At 38.6% G+C, this 22,141-nt stretch overlaps 1 protein-coding gene across 1 annotated transcript in view; it reads left to right on the forward strand.

Annotated features, from left to right (window-relative positions):
• Window positions 1-22,141, forward strand: part of LOC124716404 (nucleosome-remodeling factor subunit NURF301) — a 274,017-nt gene that overhangs the window by 65,088 nt on the left and 186,788 nt on the right. The window contains exons 10-11 of the mRNA XM_047243171.1: window positions 14,868-15,089; window positions 17,618-17,766. Coding sequence (XP_047099127.1) covers window positions 14,868-15,089; window positions 17,618-17,766 — 371 coding nt within the window. The remainder of the gene's footprint in view (window positions 1-14,867; window positions 15,090-17,617; window positions 17,767-22,141) is intronic.

Here is a 22,141-nt window from a genome sequence, read left to right on the forward strand (position 1 = left end):
ACATCGCCCTTGTATAGACCCTCTATATACTCCTTCCACCTTTCTGCTTTCCCTTCTTTGCTTAGAACTGGGTTTCCATCTGAGCTCTTGATATTCATACAAGTCGTTCTCTTATCTCCAAAGGTCTCTTTAATTTTCCTGTAGGCAGTATCTATCTTACCCCTAGTGAGACAGACCTCTACATCCTTACATTTGTCCTCTAGCCATCCCTGCTTAGCCATTTTGCACTTCCTGTCGATCTCATTTTTGAGACGTTTGTATTCCTTTTTGCCTGCTTCATTTACTGCATTTTTATATTTTCTCCTTTCATCAATTAAATTTAATATTTCTTCTGTTACCCAAGGATTTCTACTAGCCCTTGTCTTTTTACCTACTTGATCATCTGCTGCCTTCGCTAATAGGATATGTATTGAAGCATATTGTTTTCACACCATCTTCAGTTATGAACTGTACTGTCTGAGTTATTTCCCACATTCCTTTTCTATGAAGCTGCAAAGTTATTTCCAAAATATTTGTATGTTTTCTTTGTATCATTTAAAACGTGTATGTTTCTAACCATTCATCGTTGTCAGATGAACAGCAACAATTTAACACTCACAACTGGGTTGGAATCCGATGTGGTACTTCCTTCATACACCAGTCATCTTGTTTTGTTTTATTGACTCCCTTAGTAATTCCCATCATTTTTTTAAAAGATTTGCTAATTAAAAGTGTATGTCTCACTGCCTTAAGTTGACATTGATAACACATGCTGATTGGAAATGCCCTGTTTCAGACCTATTGGGAGCTTATTTTTGAGAAAATGTAGTTTATCAAAAGTGCTCCAGGCCTCTTTTGCTCTCTGTTATTTATGTTGCTGTCCATTCAATTGTTGTCATTAACTGCCCTAAATACAAAAACTTTTCAACTAGTTCTGTGACTTAATTGTTTATATATCCAATTTATCAGTATGTTGTAGTTTCAGTTGTCTAACCCCATGCATGAAAAGACTGACTGCAAACACAGTTTCTATCACTAACTTACTACTGTAGTTCACTGTCTCAATGGGTTGAAACTAAATATCTGTTGTAGATAATATGTAGTTCTGACACCTTAAATTCACTTATAATTTACCGAGTTGCTTAAAAGCAAACACACTAACATGGGATGTTTCACTGAATTCAGTGTACTCAGCAAATTTTCATGTGATTTCTCCAAACAGTACTAACATTAATCGCAAAACATGAGTCATATCATGGTGTCGTAATAGGCTTTGCATAGGTATATTTCATAAAACTACGCCATCGCTTCCGATATGTGGTGGTTTGAGTTGGTTGTAACCTAAACAATTTATGTCTCATTGCTGTAAGTCAAAACTGGTTAGACACACAGACTGATTACATCACGCATCAGAGTGTGTGTGCTGTTGCAGATGATACAGGATGTAAGACTGCTGTGGTGCGGGCAGTCAAATGTAATGAAAAATCGTATGTTAATGAATTAGTATTGCAACATTAAGACATTAATTACTTCATTAACAATGAATAACATTAACAAATGAATAATGTGGGCCAGCTAATAATTTCAACAGTTCTAAAATTTAGGAGAAAACACACTCTTTTTATTTCTAAATGCCAGTGTAGTATTTTATGTGGATCTATTTAATTTTCGTGTTGGAATGTGGGCTTCAGCTAACAGTAATGACTCCATAAAGAATCTTTCACTCTTCAGCATAGTGTGGCCCTCTTTTGAACTTCCTGATCTTTCTCTGCTATATCCTTTCTTCCTGGAGTGCTTGTCCAGTAAGGTGGGCATGAGAGCTTCTGTGAAGTTTTTAAAGGTAGGAGAGAGATGTGGCGGAGCTAAAGCTGTGAGACGGGTCATGAGTCATGCTTGTACATTTCAGTTTGTAAAAGCATTGCTCTCGTAAGGCAGGGTTTTAGTTTCAAGACTTGGTCCGCAGAGATTTAATCTGATAGGAAGTTTCAACAATATTGTTGCTTAAAATGCCATTTCACATGCTTATTTTGGTGTTAAATTAGAACCTCTTCAGGCAAGGTGCATGGGTACTGAGCTCTTGTGAAAAAGATGTGCATTGGTTTTTGCCATCTGCTACAAATGCAATTTTAGGTTGGCAACTTATCAGATATGTTAGTTCACTGGCCTGTTAGCACTAGTGACATGATCAAACAATGGAAAATCCAGGCTGGAACAGTGACATTATTATCAACTGAGTAAAGTAATGCATTGGAAAATAGTAACAAAGGGCATGAGTTTGTTTAATTAATTGGATTTCATTTAATTAATAAGTTCTGCCCCCTCCCCCATCAAATCAGAACAGTAATACTCAAGTAATCAGTCTATGCCCAACCTGTTGTACACGGTAACCTACAATCCCAGATTACTCAAATGAGCTCGGTTTATTTTAAGATAGTCCTCTATGATGTTATCAGAACACTGAAGGTGGCTTAGGCAAACTCCTGTTAGCAAGAATTCATTCTGTTTTTTTCCAGTTTACAGGTCAGAAAACGTTCACTATGGCTACTGAGAATGGCTTTGGTGGTACGGAATCTCCTTGTCTGACTCTTCCATCACTGAATGGATCTTTCACACTTCTGCAGAATTTTTGCTGTTTTGAAACTTTGTAACAGACTAAAAGGACCAGAAACTTGATTATTTCTCTAAAAATGCAAGATTTCAGTCTTGGTCTGGCAAGTAGTTTTAATCTGTCAGGAATTTTCCTGTTTCACTTATCCTGATGAAGTGTAATGGAAGCTGTAAATATGATTTGAACAATACAAACAGATATAGGAATGCCCGAATGCTTGTAAAATTTTCTCTCTCTTGTTGCTATGTCATCAATTGTCTCAACTGATACAAGTATAGTGTCTACCCAGCACAAGCTTTTCTGCATTATTTTCTTAAAATTGTAGCTTTTTCTTTAATAGTCAATTTACTTCAATTGAGATTTCATTTGCTTTTGCTTTCTCCTTATTCCAAACATCTTTTCTGCTTACCTAAATATCTTTGGTAAATAATTCGCTCTTTTGTATATGTTGATGTAATCTTCATTTTTTAAGTTGCTGTACTTGGTTCAAAATTTTTCTGCTGAAGTTCCATATTCTTCGGTGAATTCTCAGAATATACATTACTAATTTTGTTGCTTTATCAGTGTTTTGGGGAGCTCCAACAACATTAGGTGCGCTATGAAGACCATTAGGCAGATAGCATTCAGCACTGGAAAGAAACCCAAGTGCACTCTGTACGTCTGCTGGGGGGCCTCATCTGAGATGTGGAGGTGGCCTTGCCTGCGGCTATCAAGCATGCTGGAAGCAGTCATCTGCAAGTGGTGGCTCATGTCAGCACCAACAATGCCTGTCACATGTGTTCTGAAGCCAGTTCATACAGGTGTTTGGTGGAAGTGGTGAAAACTACTAGCCTCGCACACATGGTGCAAGCAGAGCTCAGAATTTGCAGCGTTGTTCCCAGAGTTGATCAGGTCATTTGATTTGGAGCGAATTGGAGGGTCTCAACCAAAGGCTTTGTCGACTCTGTGATGGTCTTGGCTGCAGATTTCTAGACTTGTGTTATCGTGTGGGGATTTGTAGGACTCCACTTCTTGATAGATCAGGGTTGCACTCCACAAAGGTAGCAGCTGCTCAGGTAGCAGAGTACTTGTTGAAGGCTAGACAATAGTTTGAGGTGCTCTGGACACCCATCAGCCGATGTGCAGCAAGGGAAGACAGATGGCGTTTGGGGTAAATCATTTTTACAGTCAAAATTTTGTCAGTGAACTATTGAAGTGTTCATAATAAAGTTCCTGAACTTACAGCTGTCGAATTTTTATCAGTAAACTGTTGAAGTATTCGTAATAAAGTGCCTGAATTTATTGCCCTCCAGGAAAGTTTTCGCACTAAAATTATTCTTGGGGCTGGGAGCCATCTGAAACCTGAAATGGAAAGCTCTGAGATATTTAGCAAGCTGTGGAACGTATATCAGAAAGAGAGATTAGAGGCCATAGGAGGGGGACTGTTCATTGCAGTTGACAAAAATATTCTCTCTGTTGAGGTTGAAGTTGAATGTGACAGTGAAGTCGTCTGGTCGTGTGTAACAGGTGTAGCTGTAACCGAGTTAATTGTTTGATGTTTTTATCGACCACCCAATTCCGCTGTGACAGTTCCAGAACCATTCAAAGAAAGTCTGCAGTTAGTAGTGTGGAAATACCCAGGTCATGCAGTACTACTTGGAGGTGACTTTAATCTACCGATTATAGACTGAGATGTCTGTGGGCTCATTGCATTGGGCACAGACAGACAGTCATGTGAAATACTTTTGAACATGTGTTTTAAAAACTGTCATGAGCAGTTAGCACGGTAGCCCACACGAATTGGAAATATCTTAGATCATGTAGCTATAAATAGACTGTACCATACTGACAATGTGAGTATATAAAAGGGGATTAGCGGTTGTGATGTCATTATAGCAATTATGGTTGCAAAAGTTAATAAATCATTCAAGAATACCAGGAGAGTGTTTCTGCTAGGTAGAGCAGATAAGCAGTTGTTAGCATCTTACTTAAGACAGTGAATTGATATCACTTATAAGTAGTTCCAATAAGATGGATATAGAGGAATTATGAGCAAACTTTAAGCAGATTGTAAATCCCTGGAGCTATGTGCCTAGTAGATGGATAAAGGGTGGAAAAGACCCATCATGGTAAGCAGAGGCTGTTGCACTCTGGGTTCAAAAGAGAGCGCACAAATGACGACAAGCAAAGGTTAGTACACATTTGTGCATCTTTGGAAAGATCTATGCATGAAGCATACAACAATTACCACTTATTAGCAAAAGATCTGGAAGAGAACCTGAGAAAATTATGGTCCTATGTAAATTTGTTGAGTGGGCCTAAGGCTTCCATTCAGTCACTTGTTGACAAGTCTGGTGTGGCAGTTGAAAAGTGCTAAATGAAAGCCGAATGTTTGAATTTTGTGTTAAAGAAATCGTTCACACAGGATAATTGTGCAAACATACCTCATTTGACCATCAGACATAGTAGTAAGCATCCCTTGTGTAGAAAAACAACTGGAAGATTTGAAAGCAAATAAATCACCAAGTGCAGATGGAATTCTAATTCAGTTTTTCAAAGAGTACTCTATGGACTTGCATAGCTTGCATTTGTCGTGAATGTCCCACCAAGCACAAAGTCCCAAGCAAATGCAAAGAAAGCATAGCTGACTCTAGTATATAAGAAGAGTAAAAGAATGGACCCACAAAACTACAAACCAATATCTCTAACATCAGCTTGCTGCAGAATCCGTGAACATATTCTCTGTTTGAATATAATAAACTTTGTTGAAACTGAGAAGCTTTTGTCCAAGAATCAGAATGGTTAAAGAAAGTATCGCTCGTGTGAAACTCAACCTATGCTTTTCTCACATGACATACTACTAACTATGGGGGAAGGGCAACAGGCAGATTCCATATTTCTAGATTTACGGAAAGCACTTGACACAGTGCCCTATTGTAGACTGTTAACAAATGTATGAGCATATAGAATAAGTTCACAGATATGTGAGTAACTTGTCTCCTTAAGTAATAGAACACAGTACGTTGTCCTTGATGGCTAGTGTTCATCAGAGACTAGGGTATCGTCAGGAGTGCCCCAGGGAAGCGTGATAGGACTGCTGTTGTCCTCTATATACATAAATGATTTGGCAGACAGGGTAGGCAGCAATCAGTGGTTGTTTGCTGGTAATGCTGTGGTGTACGCTAAGGTGTTGGAAGTTGAGTGACTTTAGGAAGATAGAAGATGATTTAGACAAAATTTCTGGTGGGAGTGATGCATGACAGCTAGCTCTAAATGTGGAAAAATGTAAATTAATGCAGATGAGTAGGAAGAAAAGACCTGTAATGTTCAGATACAATATTACTAATGTCTTGCTTGACACAGTCAAATTGTTGCAATAGGGAAGACGACATTTTTTTTGAAAAGCACTATTGAGAAAATTTGGAGAACCTGCACTTGAAGCTGACTGCCAAATGATTCTACTGCTGCCAATGTACATTGCGCGTAAGGATCGTGAAGATTGGAGTCTAGAAATTAGGACTCATGCGAAGGTATGTAGAAATTCATTTTTCCCTCACTCTGTTTGTGATTGGAACAAGAAAGAATATGACTAGTAGTGGTACAGTGTACCCTCCGCCATGCACCATACGGTGGCTTGCGAAGTATCTGTGTAGATTTGGATGTAGGTATAGATTTCTGTTTTTACTCTGGATCTTGCAAGTCTTTGATCACTTGAAATTTTTGAGTTTTTAACACCATGATATCCCCCACTACAGAACAAGAAAATTGTGTTGCTAATTTATTGTCAAACTGTTCTTGCATATGTCATTCAGTTTTGTTTGATGATACTGCTTTGTCAATTAATGTTGTGAAAGTTAATCTGTATGGTTTACCAGGTGTACAAGCGTGAAATGCTGATTTTTTGCCTAAAAAACACCTTAAATACAGAAGAATGATAAATAATGCTTTACTCAAAGTATGCACCATTGTTTGTTATACATTTTCCCCATATTTGGGGCAGTTCATGAATTTCATGCCAGTAAAAATTTTCCCCTTTTGCTGTGAACCGTTCATTGACACATTTTTTCACATCTTCGTACAAACCAAAGTTCTGCTCAGCAAGTGCGAGACCTGTCAATGCAAACAAGTGGTAATCAGAAGGAGTGAAGTGTGGTGAGTAAGCTGCATGGGGTAGAACTTAGCAGCTAAGTGCTTCCAACTTGGTGCGAACTGGTTTTATCATATGTGAAGTAGCATTGTCATGAAGAGAAATGACTTTGTGTTGCCTGTTTCAGTATTGTGGCCTTTCTTCGAGCAGCGAACAGTTGCATATCAGTCGATTGTTGTTGGTAATGTGTAGTATTAACTGTTTCCCAAGGTTTTGACAGCTCATAATAGACCACGCGAGCAAAATGTCATATGTGTTTTGTGCTTTTCCGTTTGCCTGTTGTTCAACTCAAGTGCTACCCATCTACCAGTCTTTTGAATCTTTCCCATCACTCACAGCTGATTGGAAACATCTTGTTGACTAACACCCAATTGGTTGGCAAGTTGTTTTTGTGTTTGTGAATCATCTACATTCAACAGTGCTTCCAGTTCCACATCTTATGTTCCTTGTCTGCAACATCGAAGTCACCATTTTTGAAATGCTGAAGTCATCTTTCACACATCTTGTGATGGAGCATGTTCACCATAAAATTCTCAAAGTAATCGATATGATACAGCAACAGTTTTCTTCAAGTGAAAACAAAATATTAATAATGCTCTGTGTTCTGTATAAATTTCGACGTATTGAACAAGACAACACAACACTATGCTCATACTTTTTCAATTTATCACTTGTGCACGTCTGACACTTGTTGATGGCACAACAAAATGGCACAGTGTCAAATGTTTATAGCACAAACTGCATTGGTGCGACATCTGTTGTCTGAAATCTGCATTTTGTACTTTTACACCTGTTATTTCGAAGTCTCTTATTATGTCTCAATTCTGTATGTGACCATTAATCAGTAGTGTTTCCTGAGAGTCTAAGTAAACTGAAGCTTTAAGTGTAACTTAAATTATTTCATTTGCTGAAGTTGTTCACTGCGTTGTATCTGCAGTGCCCTTTGTCATCGCAGTATTACATGGTTTTCTGGAAACTCTTTTAATCCTGTCTTTACTAGATCAGACTGTACTCATCACATCATATCATAAGGTGATAACACTCCTTTTTGCCGAAGTTTTAGGAAGGTTATTGGGTGGGAGGTAGGGGGCAGTCGAAGAACAAATAACAGTTGGCTGCTTTAACTGAAGCATTTAATTGTGTCCTATTGAGCAGATAAGAACCTTGCCAGTGTTGCATTATGTATGGTTGTAGCAGAATAATATGTGGAAAAACTGGCATTTGGTTAAACATTTTTGCCATGATGCCAGGCAGATCAAGGATAGCAGTGTGAAGTACTAGTTTTCAGTCTTATGCATTAAGTTACAAGAAGTTGCTTAGTGAGAAAAACTGATTATTACAAAAGTTGACTGATGAAATATTTCAGTAGATGAGCTGGGTGTGAGCAAGTGACTGAAAGAACTGAACTTTCGTAATAGAAAACTGTGAGGTGTTGTTAACCAGAAATATATATTTCAGTGGTTAATTCTTTCCTAGAATTTTTAAAAAACTTAATAGACACGAAAGACTTTGCGTAGTGGCAGGTGAGAGGCCATGTTTACCTTATGAACAATGGTGTTAGCATGTGATATTAGATTGGGGGATCCAAAGAAGTAAACTTGAAGCAAAGAAAGACAAGAGGTATGTATGGGATACAATTGGAAGGAGAAATATGTAAAAGAGGCATCAACATCAAACATGCAAAAAAGGCAAAACAAATAAGAATTAAACCCAGAAAACAGATCATCATGCAAAAGAAAAAATAAAGAGGAAAGATATCAACAAAATGTAAAAATGAATGAAATTGGATTAAAAGAAAGACAAAGTAGGATAGGAACAAACAGATAATTTTGGGAACCAGAATAAAATGAAGGAATGATAATATGGAATACTGGTTGTCTGTGTGCTCATTGGTCCCGCTCTAGTTGTTGTTGTTGTGGTCTTCAGTCCTGAGACTGGTTTGATGCAGCTCTCCATGCTACCCTATCCTGTGCAAGCTTCTTCATCTCCCAGTACTTACTGCAACCCACATCCTTCTGAATCTGCTTAGTGTATTCATCTCTTGGTCTCCCTCTATGATTTTTACCCTCCATGCTGCCCTCCAATGCTAAATTTGTGATCCCTTGATGCCTCAGAACATGTCCTACTAACCGGTCCCTTCTTTTTGTCAAGTTGTGCCACATACTCCTCTTCTCCCCAATTCTATTCAATACTTCATCATTAGTTATGTGATCTACCCATCTAATCTTCAGCATTCTTCTGTAGCACCACATTTCAAAAGCTTCTATTCTCTTTTGGTCCAAACTGTTTACAGTCCTTGTTTCACTTCCATACATGTCTACACTCCATACAAATACTTTCAGAAACGACTTCCTGACACTTAAATCTATACTCAATGTTAACAAATTTCTCTTCTTCAGAAAGGCTTTCCTTGCCATTGCCAGTCTACATTTTATATCCTCTCTACTTCGACCATCATCAGTTATTTTGCTCCCCAAATAGCAAAACTCATTTACTACTTTAAGTGTCTCATTTCCTAATCTAATTCCTTCAGCATCACCCGACTTAATTCGACTACATTCCATTATCCTCGTTTGCTTTTGTTGATGTTCATCTTATATCCTCCTTTCAAGACACTGTCCATTCCGTTCAACTGCTCTTCCAAGTCCTTTGCTGTCTCTAACAGAATTACAATGTCATCGGCGAACCTCAAAGTTTTTATTTCTTCTCCATGGATTTTAATACCTACTCCAAATTTTTCTTTTGTTTCCTTTACTGCTTGCTTAATATACAGATTGAATAACATCGGGGAGAGGCTACAACCCTATCTCACTCCCTTCCCAACCACTGCTTCCCTTTCATGCCCCTCGACTCTTATAACTGCCATCTGGTTTCTGTATAAATTGTAAATAGCCTTTCGCTCCCTGTATTTTACACCTGCCACCTTTAGTTTTAGTTATGAAATGATATAGTGTTGTGCTTAAGGCACTGAACACTTGATCAACGGAAGTGTGTGTGCGCGTGCATGCGTTTGTACTCCATCTCAAATAAAGATTAATTCCAAAAACTAGCAAGTTTTTATTTTCTTTTGTGTGTGCCTGTCAGCAACTAAACATTTCTGATATTCAGTGAGTGGTCTCAAGTCCAGTCGACGAAGGAAAAAAAAATTAGGTGAAAAAATTCATGTAGTCACAAATTTTTGTGTAGTGGTAGGGGGAATATAATGAATAACATAATAGAAATCCTGACTGGTGGGGTCTGAGCATGGATGTGGTAGTGGGGTGGGTGGGGGGGTTGGGGCATTTAAAGGCAACTTTTTAACACTTTTCTTGACTATCTGTAGAGTAAATGTTTCCCAGTGTAAAATTAAATTATATAAAATTTCCTCTGGTAAAGGTCCTATTCATTTTTTTCTCTAGGACTAATACCTTCCATGTTGCAGGAAATGAAAAAGCCATACATTATTAAAAGTAGTGTTTTAATTATATAAAATTAATGTAAATTGTTAACTAACACAGGTTAAGAATGAAGAGTAAATGTCTGTGCCAAACTTAAATGCAGTAGAATCGTATTAAAGGGTAAATTGCGTTCTGGAGGTGTAACAGTTTGGTTAGATAGGGGTAGAGGTTAGAATCGTCAAGGATGATGTGTTGCCAGACTGGTCATTCATTTCTCTCCTCCATAGGTCTGTAAAACGAAGAGCAAGTTGGAAATTCCCCATTTTTTCTACGACACTACATCACAAAAAGTAACTACAGGATGTTTCTCAAAGTTATACTGATCCGTATGCTCACCTTATGAATCACCAGTGACACAATGTGCAGATATCCCTAGGGTTTTCATTTTCCACAACTGTGTTAACACTGGAGGGAATACAGACATGAGTTGTTAGTAATACTAGTGCAAAAAATGCATGTGGACGGAATCTTCATAAATCTCTGCACACTTTTCTGCAATGCTAGAGGGAAGTTAATTCTTAAGTCATAGCATTCTTCTGGGAAAGACAGTTTCCCCCACCATGAGTGCTGCTTGCTTTTCAATTTACAGACAGACTGTGCCCCCCCCCCCATCATTTCCTGTCGAATTTTGTCTTGTGAGTAGACAAAGGTGTAATTTTCTGTTTGTTAAGTGAGTATTTATTTGCAGTTATTAAATGAGCTATTTTTTTTAAAAAAGAACAACTGGTGGAGCTATCAGCTGTGTACCACACTGAAGAGCCTGCATCAAGTGTAAAATGCTATCAGTATGTATTTGACTTTGTCGATTTCATTGTCTCCACTACCAATGACAGGAATATTTTCGCAGTTTGGAGGTATCAAATGCATCAATCCAGCCTCAGTTCTCCCAACATCTGAAGAGGCCTAAAGGGTTAAATTGGCTCCCAAGGGGTTAACAAAACTTAAGATATTTCAACCCAAGTAAAGCAATATATTACAACAGATTATTGTTCTAGATTTGAATATCATGAGTCCTATTCCATCAAACATATTGACACCTACCCATAGTCTGTCTGTCTAAAATGAAAGGGAGCAGCTCTCATGGTGGAGGAAATCACCTTTCCCAAAAAAATGATCCAGCTGCTGTACAGGATGATTAAGAATCAGTTTCCCCTGTAGTAATGTAGAACGGTGTGCAGAGATTTGCAAAGAATCTGTCCATATGTTATTCTTGCATTTGTGCTATTAGCCACTCATATTTGTATTCAGTGTGCACTGTTAAAAATCATTGTGGAAAATAAACACCCCACCAACCCCTGTTCCCAACCCAAGAGTTCAATTATGGTATAAAGATGGTTATATTCTCATAACAATGTATGTATAAATCATATGAATGTTAGTGTAGTACAATAGCACACATTTGGAATTTTATATATTGTTAATTTTACAGTAAAAAAGAAAACATTATACAAATTTATATTAAGCGGGGAGTATTCATGTTGATGACATTATGTCATTATCATATACATGTTGATAACACTATGTCATTATCCTAAGATATTGATACAAATATAGAGCACTCGAAATAGGTCTGCTCGTGCTGTGTGTTGTGAGCGATTCATAAGGTGAGCTACAAGTGGGCCAATCTAACTTTCTGAAATGCCACGTAGTTGCTTTTTGTGAGGTCATGCAGTAGAGAAAGTGGGGAAATGCCTGCTCACTGTTTTAATTTTACAGTGACACAATGTGCATTATTAACTCTAATCACAAACAATTTGCTGACAGTATCCATATGTGCCACTGCATATAACTGCAAAATTATATTCTTGTATGACACACAGTTCAGAAGATATGGTATCACAAACATTGAAATGCATGAAATACTAGCTTTTCTTGACACCGAGTGCAAATCACCAAGACTATAGTCATCCAGTGCTTGTTAATGAGAGCACATAGTGACTTTTTCAAACTTTAAACATAATTTCATAACTTTCCTAAACTTCCTTCAAACACAGTCCCAAAAAATAATGAAAGAAAAGCTGTTTGTCACTAAATGTTCATTGTTCATGTCGTAAGCTTGTTTTAATTTAATATTTTTTGCAGGCTGTTCACATATACCACTGTACAGTACCAGTTTTGGTTTTGACTTTCTTTTTAACTCCAAAACTAATGAAACCAACACAGTTAGGGTTTTGCATCTTCAAGCATAAAGGTTTTACATGCTTAATGTCAAATATTTAACACGTTAACTCATTTTTAAAGCTGATTTATGCTTGGGAGTTGGATTCTTTAAAGAAATTGGAGTTGGGTGGGGGTTCCTGGTTTAGTTTGTAATAGTGACCATAATCCCAGGAGACATTCTCACATCTGTTTCTGTTGCAGTTGCTTCTGTTTATTAGTCCCTTGATATATGACAACCTTTTGATGTTGGTATTGTAATATTATTGTGCTCTTAAGATGTTCATAATCATATTTTTGCTTTGTGAATGTGTAAATCCTATGAAAAGAATTAACAGTACACCGAGTTTAGCATCGATAGTGCCCAAGACTTGACATTTTCATAATGAAATGAAAGTTGGAAATACCAGTCCCATTTTTATTCCTCTTAATTTGCTCACTAGCACTAGCTGTCAAAACGAAAATGAGTTCTTTTTCTCTTTCTCCCCACATTAACATGTAGACATTGAAAATGTGAAAGAGCCTGCTTGTCACTATTGGACAGATACAGGATGTCTATCAAAGATACTGTATTTACTCAAATCTAAGCCGCACTTTTTTCCGGTTTTTGTAATCCAAAAAACCGCCTGCAGCTTAGAATCAAGTGCAAAGTAAGCGGAAGTTCTGCAAAATGTTGGCAGGTGCCGCCACAACTAACTTCTGCCGTCGAATATATGTAAGCGCTACACAGGCTTGCTTTGCAGGCACAAAGATAAATACTGGAGCCAAAACCTCTGTGTCAGTAAATAAATTAAAAAAAAAAAAAAAAAAGGGTGGAAGACGAGCTTTTTTCTCTGCCCCGAGTTTCGACCACTGCATGTTCATACATTATCCAACTAAGGAAATACAAATTCCACATTGTTCATCTTCGAATGTAGCAGTATTTCAATGTACTACAAAAATCCGACTGGCAAGACTGTTTGGGGTTTTTGTCAAGATGACCAACTCTACATTCTGAATTTTTTCCTACCTGTGAGAAGAGATGGTTGCTAATAGGAACTTTTATGAATTTTGAATCACATGCAGTATTCTCTTCACCATAAGAATAATACGAATATAAACATTTTGCCATGTATTCTTTCGTGTTTGCTGCTATCTCGTTTAAATCCTGTCTGCCTAATAAACTATGAAACTAGAGTGAGATAACAGCAAATGTGGAAGAATATACATATCATGTCATGTTTATATTCGTATTATTCTTATGCCTAATAGTGATACAGTCAGAAATGAAACACGGCAATTGACTAGATTTTTAAATCTAAGATGACTCTAATTTCTGTGCAGAATGTAATGTACTAAAGAGGCGTCTGAAAAGATTTTCAAACGGAGAAAAATTTTCGCTAAACTCTCGTTCAGAACATCTTCTATCATACGCAGTGGTCTTGCTGATCATTATCAAAGAAACCAGCAGTGTAAGTAACAACAAATAGCAGTCTCTTGCCATTGTTTTGCTAACGAAACAATTCCACTTTTTTGCCCCCCCATTGTAAGCGGCAGTAGTGCGCACAAAAGCAAGCCTTGCCGCGAGCGGCGACAGGCCGTAAACACTCATTATCAGAATGCAACAAACAATGCATGACACAGTACAGTAATGCATTTTCAGCTTAGAGTGACGTTAACACCTATAACAAAGAGAACGGCACTTACGAGATCAAAGAAAAATAAGCAATCAATTCAAACCAGACGAAGCACATGAAAAAGGAAGGGTACCCATATAAATACGGACGGAGCGCCTGACGCATAGCAATGGGTACCTGGTAAAGCTTAACTGCTAAGCTTACGACTCGAACCAAACTACTGTAGCTGTATCGTCATTCATTCGACCTAAATTGTGTCTCATATTAAAATGTACCAACTTTGTTTCGATTTGGAGATGCGGCCTAAAACCTTTCTCTCCCCTTGAATTTCGAGTCTCAGATTTCAGGTGCGGCTTAGATTCGGGAAAATTTTTTTCCTCGATTTCAAGTCTCATTTTTCAGGTGCGGCTTAGATTCGAGTGCGGCTTAGATTTGAGTAAATACGGTATACATCATTTGAATCGAGCTGAAAATGGCAAAAGTTTGCAGCTTATACTAGTGTATGTAAAGGACAGTCCACAGTAATTTGAGTATAAGTGTGACATAATTAGTTAACCAAAGGTAACCAATGCATTTGACATGGATGCCATTTCTGCAACTTACATTGAACTCTTTATAATATGAATGGCTATTAAATTATTTTTCTACAGACCTGTTTGCATAAATTGTAGTTGGCAATGTATCTAGATTTATTTATATTTTTTCTGATGGAATTTGTGCGTGTTCCCATTGGTTGTGAATTTGCTCTTTTCTGAACATCAGTATGAGCACAATGCAACGGAGGGAGGGAGCATACTTGAAACAGTGTCAAAATATTCCATTGATGTATTGATTCTTACTTTCTAGCTACTTACAGCTCTGCTGTCTCATAGCCTATGCTATTTCATATTATGTTATGATAACAGAAAACAATTCAGTAAATGGAGAAATTTTCTGTGTTACAGGTACAAGAGCTCTTCTTGTAAGCACACTAAGACAGACTGTATTGCAGCTGGAGTCAAGTATTCAATCGTCTTTTATGCATCCCAACTGGCCACTTTTACGGAAGCCATGGATAACAGCTGTTAGTGCATGTGTAAATGCTAGAGACTTTGCTCGAGCCTTAATTGTGTTACAGGCTTGCATCAAGCCTGTTGTATTTACAAGTGTATGGCATGAAGCATTAGGTAAGCAACTTTTATTTTGCATATATTAACGTTATAGTACGTCATTGTTTCATTTTCATCACTTGAACATGATGGTGCAGGCATAGTGTTACACTCTTGCCTGATGCATATTGTGTTTTATTGTGTGGGGCTTTTTACCACAAGTAGTAGTGGTGATGTTAACAATAATGGCCATCTCTTAAGGTTTTATGAGTTTGAACACAAAATTTACCATTAAAAACCATGTATAAAATGAACCCTAACCAAGCAGAATAATTTGTATTACTAAGCATCTGAAACAATTACTGATTCCAGTTGCAGGTTTTGCCTGTCTAAAGGCTTCCAGGGCCAACAAAATTTGATTTTGTGTAAGCATTGACCAAATTGAAAAATTTTAAATGCTGTCATAATCTCTTCAGTGAGAGTTATAATATTACATTAAAAATTGAACACAGTAATACAACTACACTACCGGCCATTAAAATTGCTGCACCAAGAAGAAATGCAGATGATAAATGGGTATTAATTGGACAAATATATTATACTAGAACTGACATGTGATTACATTTTCACGCAATTTGGGTGCATAGATCCTGAGAAATCAGTACCCAGACCAACCATCTCTGGCCATAATAACAGCCTTGATACACCTGGGCATTGAGTCAAACAGAGCTTTGATGATGTGTACAGGTACAGCTGCCCGTGCAGCTTCAACACGATACCAAAGTTAATCAAGAGTAGTGACTGGCGTATTGTTACTAGCCAGTTGCTCGGCCACCATTGACCAGACGTTTTCAGTTGGTGAGAGATCTGGAGAATGTGCTGGCCAGGGCTGCAGTCGAACATTTTCTGTATCCAGAAAGGGCTGTACAGGGCCTGCAACATGCGGTGGTGCATTAACCTGCTGAAATGTAGGGTTTCACAGGGATCGAATGAAGGGTAGAGCCACGGGTTGTAACACATCTGAAATGTAACGTCCACTGTTCAAAGTACCGTCAGTGCGAACAAGAAGTGACCGAGACGTATAACCAATGGCACCCCATACCATCATGCCGGGTGATACGCCAGTATGGCGATGACGAATACATGCTTCCAATGTGTGTTGACCATGATGTTGCCAAACCTGGATACGACCATCATGATACTGTAAACAGAAACTGGATTCATCTGAAAAAAATGACGTTTTGCCATTCGTGCACCCAGGTTCGTCGTTGAGTACACCATCGCAAGCGCTCCTGTCTGTGATGCAGCATCAAGGGTAACCGCAGCCATGGTCTCCAAGCTGATAGTCCATGCTGCTGCAAACGTCATCAAACTGTTCGTTCAGATGGTTGTTGGTCCCCATCTGTTGACTCAGGGATCGAGACGTGACTGCACGATCCGTTACAGCCATGTGGACAAGATGCCTGTCATCTTGACTGCTAGCGATACGAGGCCATTTGGGCCGAGCACGGCATTCTGTATTACCCTCCTGAACCCATCAATTCCATATTCTGCTAACAGTCATTGGATCTCGACCAACGCGAGCAGCAATGTCACGGTAAACCGCAATCGCGATAGGCTACAATCCGACCTTTATCAAAGTCGGAAATGTGATGGTACACATTTCTGCTCCTTTCACGAGGCATCACAACAACCTTTCACCAGGCAACGCCAGTCAACTGCTGTTTGTGTATGAGAAATCGGTTGGAAACTTTCCTCATGTCAGCACGTTGTAGATGTTGCCACCGGCGCCAACCTTGTGTGAATGCTCTGTAAAGCTAATCATTTGCATGTCACAGCATCTTCTTCCTGTCAGTTAAATTTCGCGTCTGTAGCATGTCATCTTCGTGGTGTAGCAGTTTTAATGACCAGTAGTGTATTAGCGACTACGCATGTCCTGAGGCAGCATAACTTACGATGTGGAAATTATCCAGACTATATTCGTCCAGTATTTGAGAACAAGAGCACATGATGACTTCCAGGAAACTTTGCACACACTTTTCAAAACAATTCAAAACTTGTTCTCACTGACTGGGTGGAATATAAATAATTGAAGGTGTGAAAGTAACAACTCATCACATAGTTGAAGAGTTGACAAGCATGTAAACTGTAAAACAAGAGTGAAACTGTCGCCAAGCTTTCAGATGATACCCTTTCTCGGTGCTAATAGAGTAACAAAATCTCATATGTATACATTGCCTTATCTCTGTAGTCCCATTGACATATGAACTTTGTTATTTTAGTTCTTAATTGAAACTTTAATGTGATGTTTAAGAGTTGATTACCATGTGGACTCTGTAATTTCCTGTAAAAGATTTATAACCTGGCTGGCAATATTTAGTAATGCCCACTAAACTTTATTTGTGGTCTAAAAAAAGAGATGATTTTTCAGTATGCAGAAAATTTGGAAGTAAATATATGTTACAAGAGTAAAATGCCAAGTATTGTAGATGATGTATACAGCAGTATTGCAGATTTCTGTAATTAACAAGGCATATGGGAATGTAATAGCCATAAGAAGTCTTTTGTTTCTTGATGATAGTTATTTTGTTGTTTTTAATTTTCAGGGCACGTGAAACTTCAGAGAATGACAGCTTCTGAACGAGAAGAAAGGAAGCGCCAGGAGAAGAAAGACAAGAAGGATAAAGAAGAGGAAGAAGAAAGAAACAGACTGACTTACAATTTTGTTAAATATACTCTAGGTTTAAAACACCAGGTCAGTATGACTACCACAGAGTGGAATAAAATAAAAACTTGTGTGTTTCATGGTAATTAACTGCTCATTAGAAGCACATTATGTGCAAAGCTCACGGTTATTATGAATGTTAGTTGCAGTGAGATGTTTAGTCTTCTCTAGATAAGTATCGATGATCTGTTCTATAGTGGCTAAAGCCACAGAGTGAATACTGAAGAGAATTTCCTTGGATAGGTTATTAAGCATCCACTTTGTTCTGACAGATCATCCTCAATACAAAACTTCATCTGTATTCCGATCCATGATCTCAGTAGCTATGCCTGTTACTGCTTGTCTTTTGTATTCTTGCTTGGAGTTACTAACTAGCCCTTCCCTTATCTCTACAGCTCATACATAGAATATGTGATCAGAATTTATTTAATGAGTGTTGATTTGTATTAGGATTGTAACCAATGTCTGTGTTATGACTGACATTCATAAGAAATTGATTAGCTATAGCTGTTGTGATTTCACTGATATATAAGCCTTCATTTCGTATTTATTACAGCTCTTACATGTAAATGAATGTTTTCCCATTAGGTACGTACCATTTAACATTTTGCATGGAGGTCCTGTGTGAAATACAAATACTGTAAAAATATTGGTAATGACTCATCATATAGCTGAAGTGTTGAGTGTTTGATAGACACATAACCAAGACAGAAAATAGTGCTGATTTTTTTAAGTGACCATTCAGAGGTAACTACCACAAAAAACCACACACACAGCTATGATGACTCAGCTTTGGAGCTCAACTGAGGTGAGGGGTTGCATTGGGTGGGATGGGTGAGAAGAGAAAGGAGGTGGAGGGAGGGATGACTGATGGCTGGGAGGGAGAGGCTGAAAAGGAAAGGGATGGAACTTAGGCACTGTCGAGCTCGCCCTGTTGCAGGCTGGGAGAGTTTCATGTGGCATACAATAAGGTGGAAGAGTGGATAGAGAGGATGAGGCAGTGGAGAGTAAAGTGTGAGTGTAAATTGATGAGGTGAAGTGGGTGGTATGGTGCCAGAGTGGAGATGAGTGGGGCAGGGGCTAGTGGAGTATGAGGCCAGGAAGAATGCAGGACCAAAGGACCTGTTGTAAGGGCAATTCCCATCTATGCGATTCAGAGTACCTAACATTATTAGGTAGCATGCAGGTGCCACAGATTGTGAACAACCCACTGAAGTCGAGCATGCTGTGCCACTGGCGGGTCAAGTGCTCTTGACCGCAGTTTGGTGGTGGGCATTTATTCAAGGGCACAGCTAGTTATGGTCATGGTCACATAAATGATTGTGCAAACCTTAAGAAACAGAGCTATTATATCTTGTATGACATGTCTGCTTTCACAGATGGCCTAGCCTGTGATACAATAGAATGTACCTGTGACAGGACTGCTTCAGAGTCCTCAAAAGGATATGAACTGTGGGGTAAAGGACTGAGAGTAGTTGTGGAATAGGGATGGATCAGGATATTTTGTAGTAGCACTTTATTTTATGAGAGAGATCCTAAGTATGATGATCATTTCTGAATATTGTTGTAGACAGTTGAAGTCCTGGCAAAGAATGTGGTTAGTTTGTTACAGTCCATGGTTATAATGGGTAATAGGCAGGAGAGGGATTTTTTTTTTTTTGTTTTTTTTTGTTTTGGGGGGGGGTCCTTTGCAATTGGTTCATGGTGATGATTGAATCATTAGGGGCATGTGTGGGTAGTTTCTCTAGTTGTCAGCAGACACACTATAACCCCCATCCTCGAGTTACTCAGGTACCTCATCATCATCATCATTTAAGACTGATTATGCCTTTCAGCGTTCAGTCTGGAGCATAGCCCCCCTTATAAAATTCCTCCATGATCCTCTATTCAGTGCTAACATTGGTGCCTCTTCTGATGTTAAACCTATTACTTCAAAATCATTCTTAACCGAATCCAGGTACCTTCTCCTTGGTCTGCCCCGACTCCTCCTACCCTCTACTGCTGAACCCCTGAGTCTCTTGGGTAACCTTGCTTCTCCCATGCGTGTAACATGACCCCACCATCTAAGCCTGTTCGCCCTGACTGCTACATCTATAGAGTTCATTCCCAGTTTTTCTTTGATTTCCTCATTGTGGACACCCTCCTGCCATTGTTCCCATCTACTAGTACCTGCAATCATCCTAGCTACTTTCATATCCGTAACCTCAACCTTATTGATAAGGTAACCTGAATCCACCCAGCTTTCGCTCCCATACAACAAAGTTGGTCGAAAGATTGAACGGTGCACAGATAACTTAGTCTTGGTACTGACTTCCTTCTTGCAGAAGAGAGTAGATCGTAGCTGAGCGCTCCCTGCATTAGCCTTGCTACACCTCGCTTCCAGTTCTTTCACTATGTTGCCATCCTGTGAGAATATGCATCCTAAGTACTTGAAACCGTCCACCTGTTCGAACTTTGTTCCTCCTATTTGGCACTCAATCCGTTTATATTTCTTTCCCACTGACATTACTTTCGTTTTGGAGATGCTAATCTTCATACCATAGTCCTTACATTTCTGATCTAGCTCTGAAATATTACTCTGCAAACTTTCAATCGAATCTGCCATCACAACTAAGTCATCCGCATATCCAAGACTGCTTATTTTGTGTTCACATATCTTAATCTCACCCAGCCAGTCTATTTTTTCAACATATGATCCATAAATAATATGAAAAACAGTGGAGACAGGTTGCAGCCTTGTCTTACCCCTGAAACTACTCTGAACCATGAACTCAGTTTACCGTCAACTCTAACTGCTGCCTGACTATCCATGTAAAGACCTTTAATTGCTTGCAAAAGTTTGCCTCCTATTCCATAATCTCGTAGAACAGACAATAACTTCCTCCTAGGAACCCGGTCATATGCCTTTTCTAGATCTATAAAGCATAGATACAATTCCCTGTTCCACTCATAACACTTCTCCATTATTTGTCGTAAGCTAAAGATCTGGTCCTGACAACCTCTAAGAGGCCTAAACCCACACTGATTTTCATCCAATTGGTCCTCAACTAATACTCGCACTTTCCTTTCAACAATACCTGAGAAGATTTTACCCACAACGCTGATTAAAGAGATACCTCTGTAGTTGTTACAATCTTTTCTTTTTTCCATGTTTAAAGATTGGTGTGATTACTGCTTTTGTCCAGTCTGATGGAACCTGTCCCGACTCCCAGGCCATTTCAATTATCCTGTGTAGCCATTTAAGACCTGACATTCCACTGTACTTGATGAGTTCCGACTTAATTTCATCCACCCCAGCTGCTTTATTGCACTGCAATCTATTGACCATTTTCTCCACTTCCTCAAACGTGATCCTATTTCCATCATCATTCCTATCTCATTCTACCTCGAAATCTGAAACATTACTGATCGTATTTTCACCTACATTGAGCAACTCTTCAAAATATTCCCTCCATCTGCCCAAGGTACCTTAACCATTAAAATTCAGTTAGTCTCATTTCATCAGAATCTCTACTTATTACTCCAGTGTCCAAAGTTTGAAAATAAATCAGTGGAACAAGATGAAAAGAAATGAGAAACAGGTCAGCGTTGTAGATTTGCAGGTGGGACAGCGCTCTTTGGCCTGTTACATGAGGAGCCCACTTGCCCGTTAGGCTGCCACAACATTAAACATAATTTGTCAATGCACATTTGACGTGCTTCCATTATTCTGAGAATTCTTTAGGAACACATTTTGTTACACTATAATTTATAGAAAACTTCATATTTTGTAATCACTGACTTATAGTCCGACACGCACACCATGGAAATAGTGTGAAAATGGTTCCAGTACCTGCAGTAATCCAAAAAGGTATCTCAGAGACTGTGCCCATGCTTGATAACAGTAGCTGCTAGTCCAGCATCACTCCAGATATGCAGTAGATATTGTTCTGAAATTGGCGTGTAATTTCAGTCTACCAGGATAGTTCATTTCAGTAGATTCACTACTGTAGTGTTAGGAATTCTTTATTCTCCAATACCATTGACCTGGCTTGTTAAAAGTGAAGTGAGTTACATTGGAGAAAAGATGAGAGAAGTAATAGATATAGTCTCTCAGTTCATCTTTGCTCCTCAGTTTTTGTATTGGAATTCCCCACTACATTCTCTACCAATCGTTCCTTAGCTATATTCATTTTCTTCATATCTCACACAAGTTCCTTTTATTGTCTTATTACCCGACGGGAGGCCCTCGTCACACGACATTTCATTTTTTTTACCTGTACATTTATATGTCTATTCTATCCCATATTTCTTAGGTAGCCCGTGAGAAATCATTTGTTCATAACTTAAATGTGTGTTTGTATAATATACTTAACTGTCAAGCAGGCACACGATTTTTCATTAACAGTAATGAAACAAACATTTA

This window comes from Schistocerca piceifrons, chromosome 1 (genome assembly GCF_021461385.2).
Source record: "Schistocerca piceifrons isolate TAMUIC-IGC-003096 chromosome 1, iqSchPice1.1, whole genome shotgun sequence".
Taxonomy (NCBI): Eukaryota; Metazoa; Arthropoda; class Insecta; order Orthoptera; family Acrididae; genus Schistocerca; species Schistocerca piceifrons.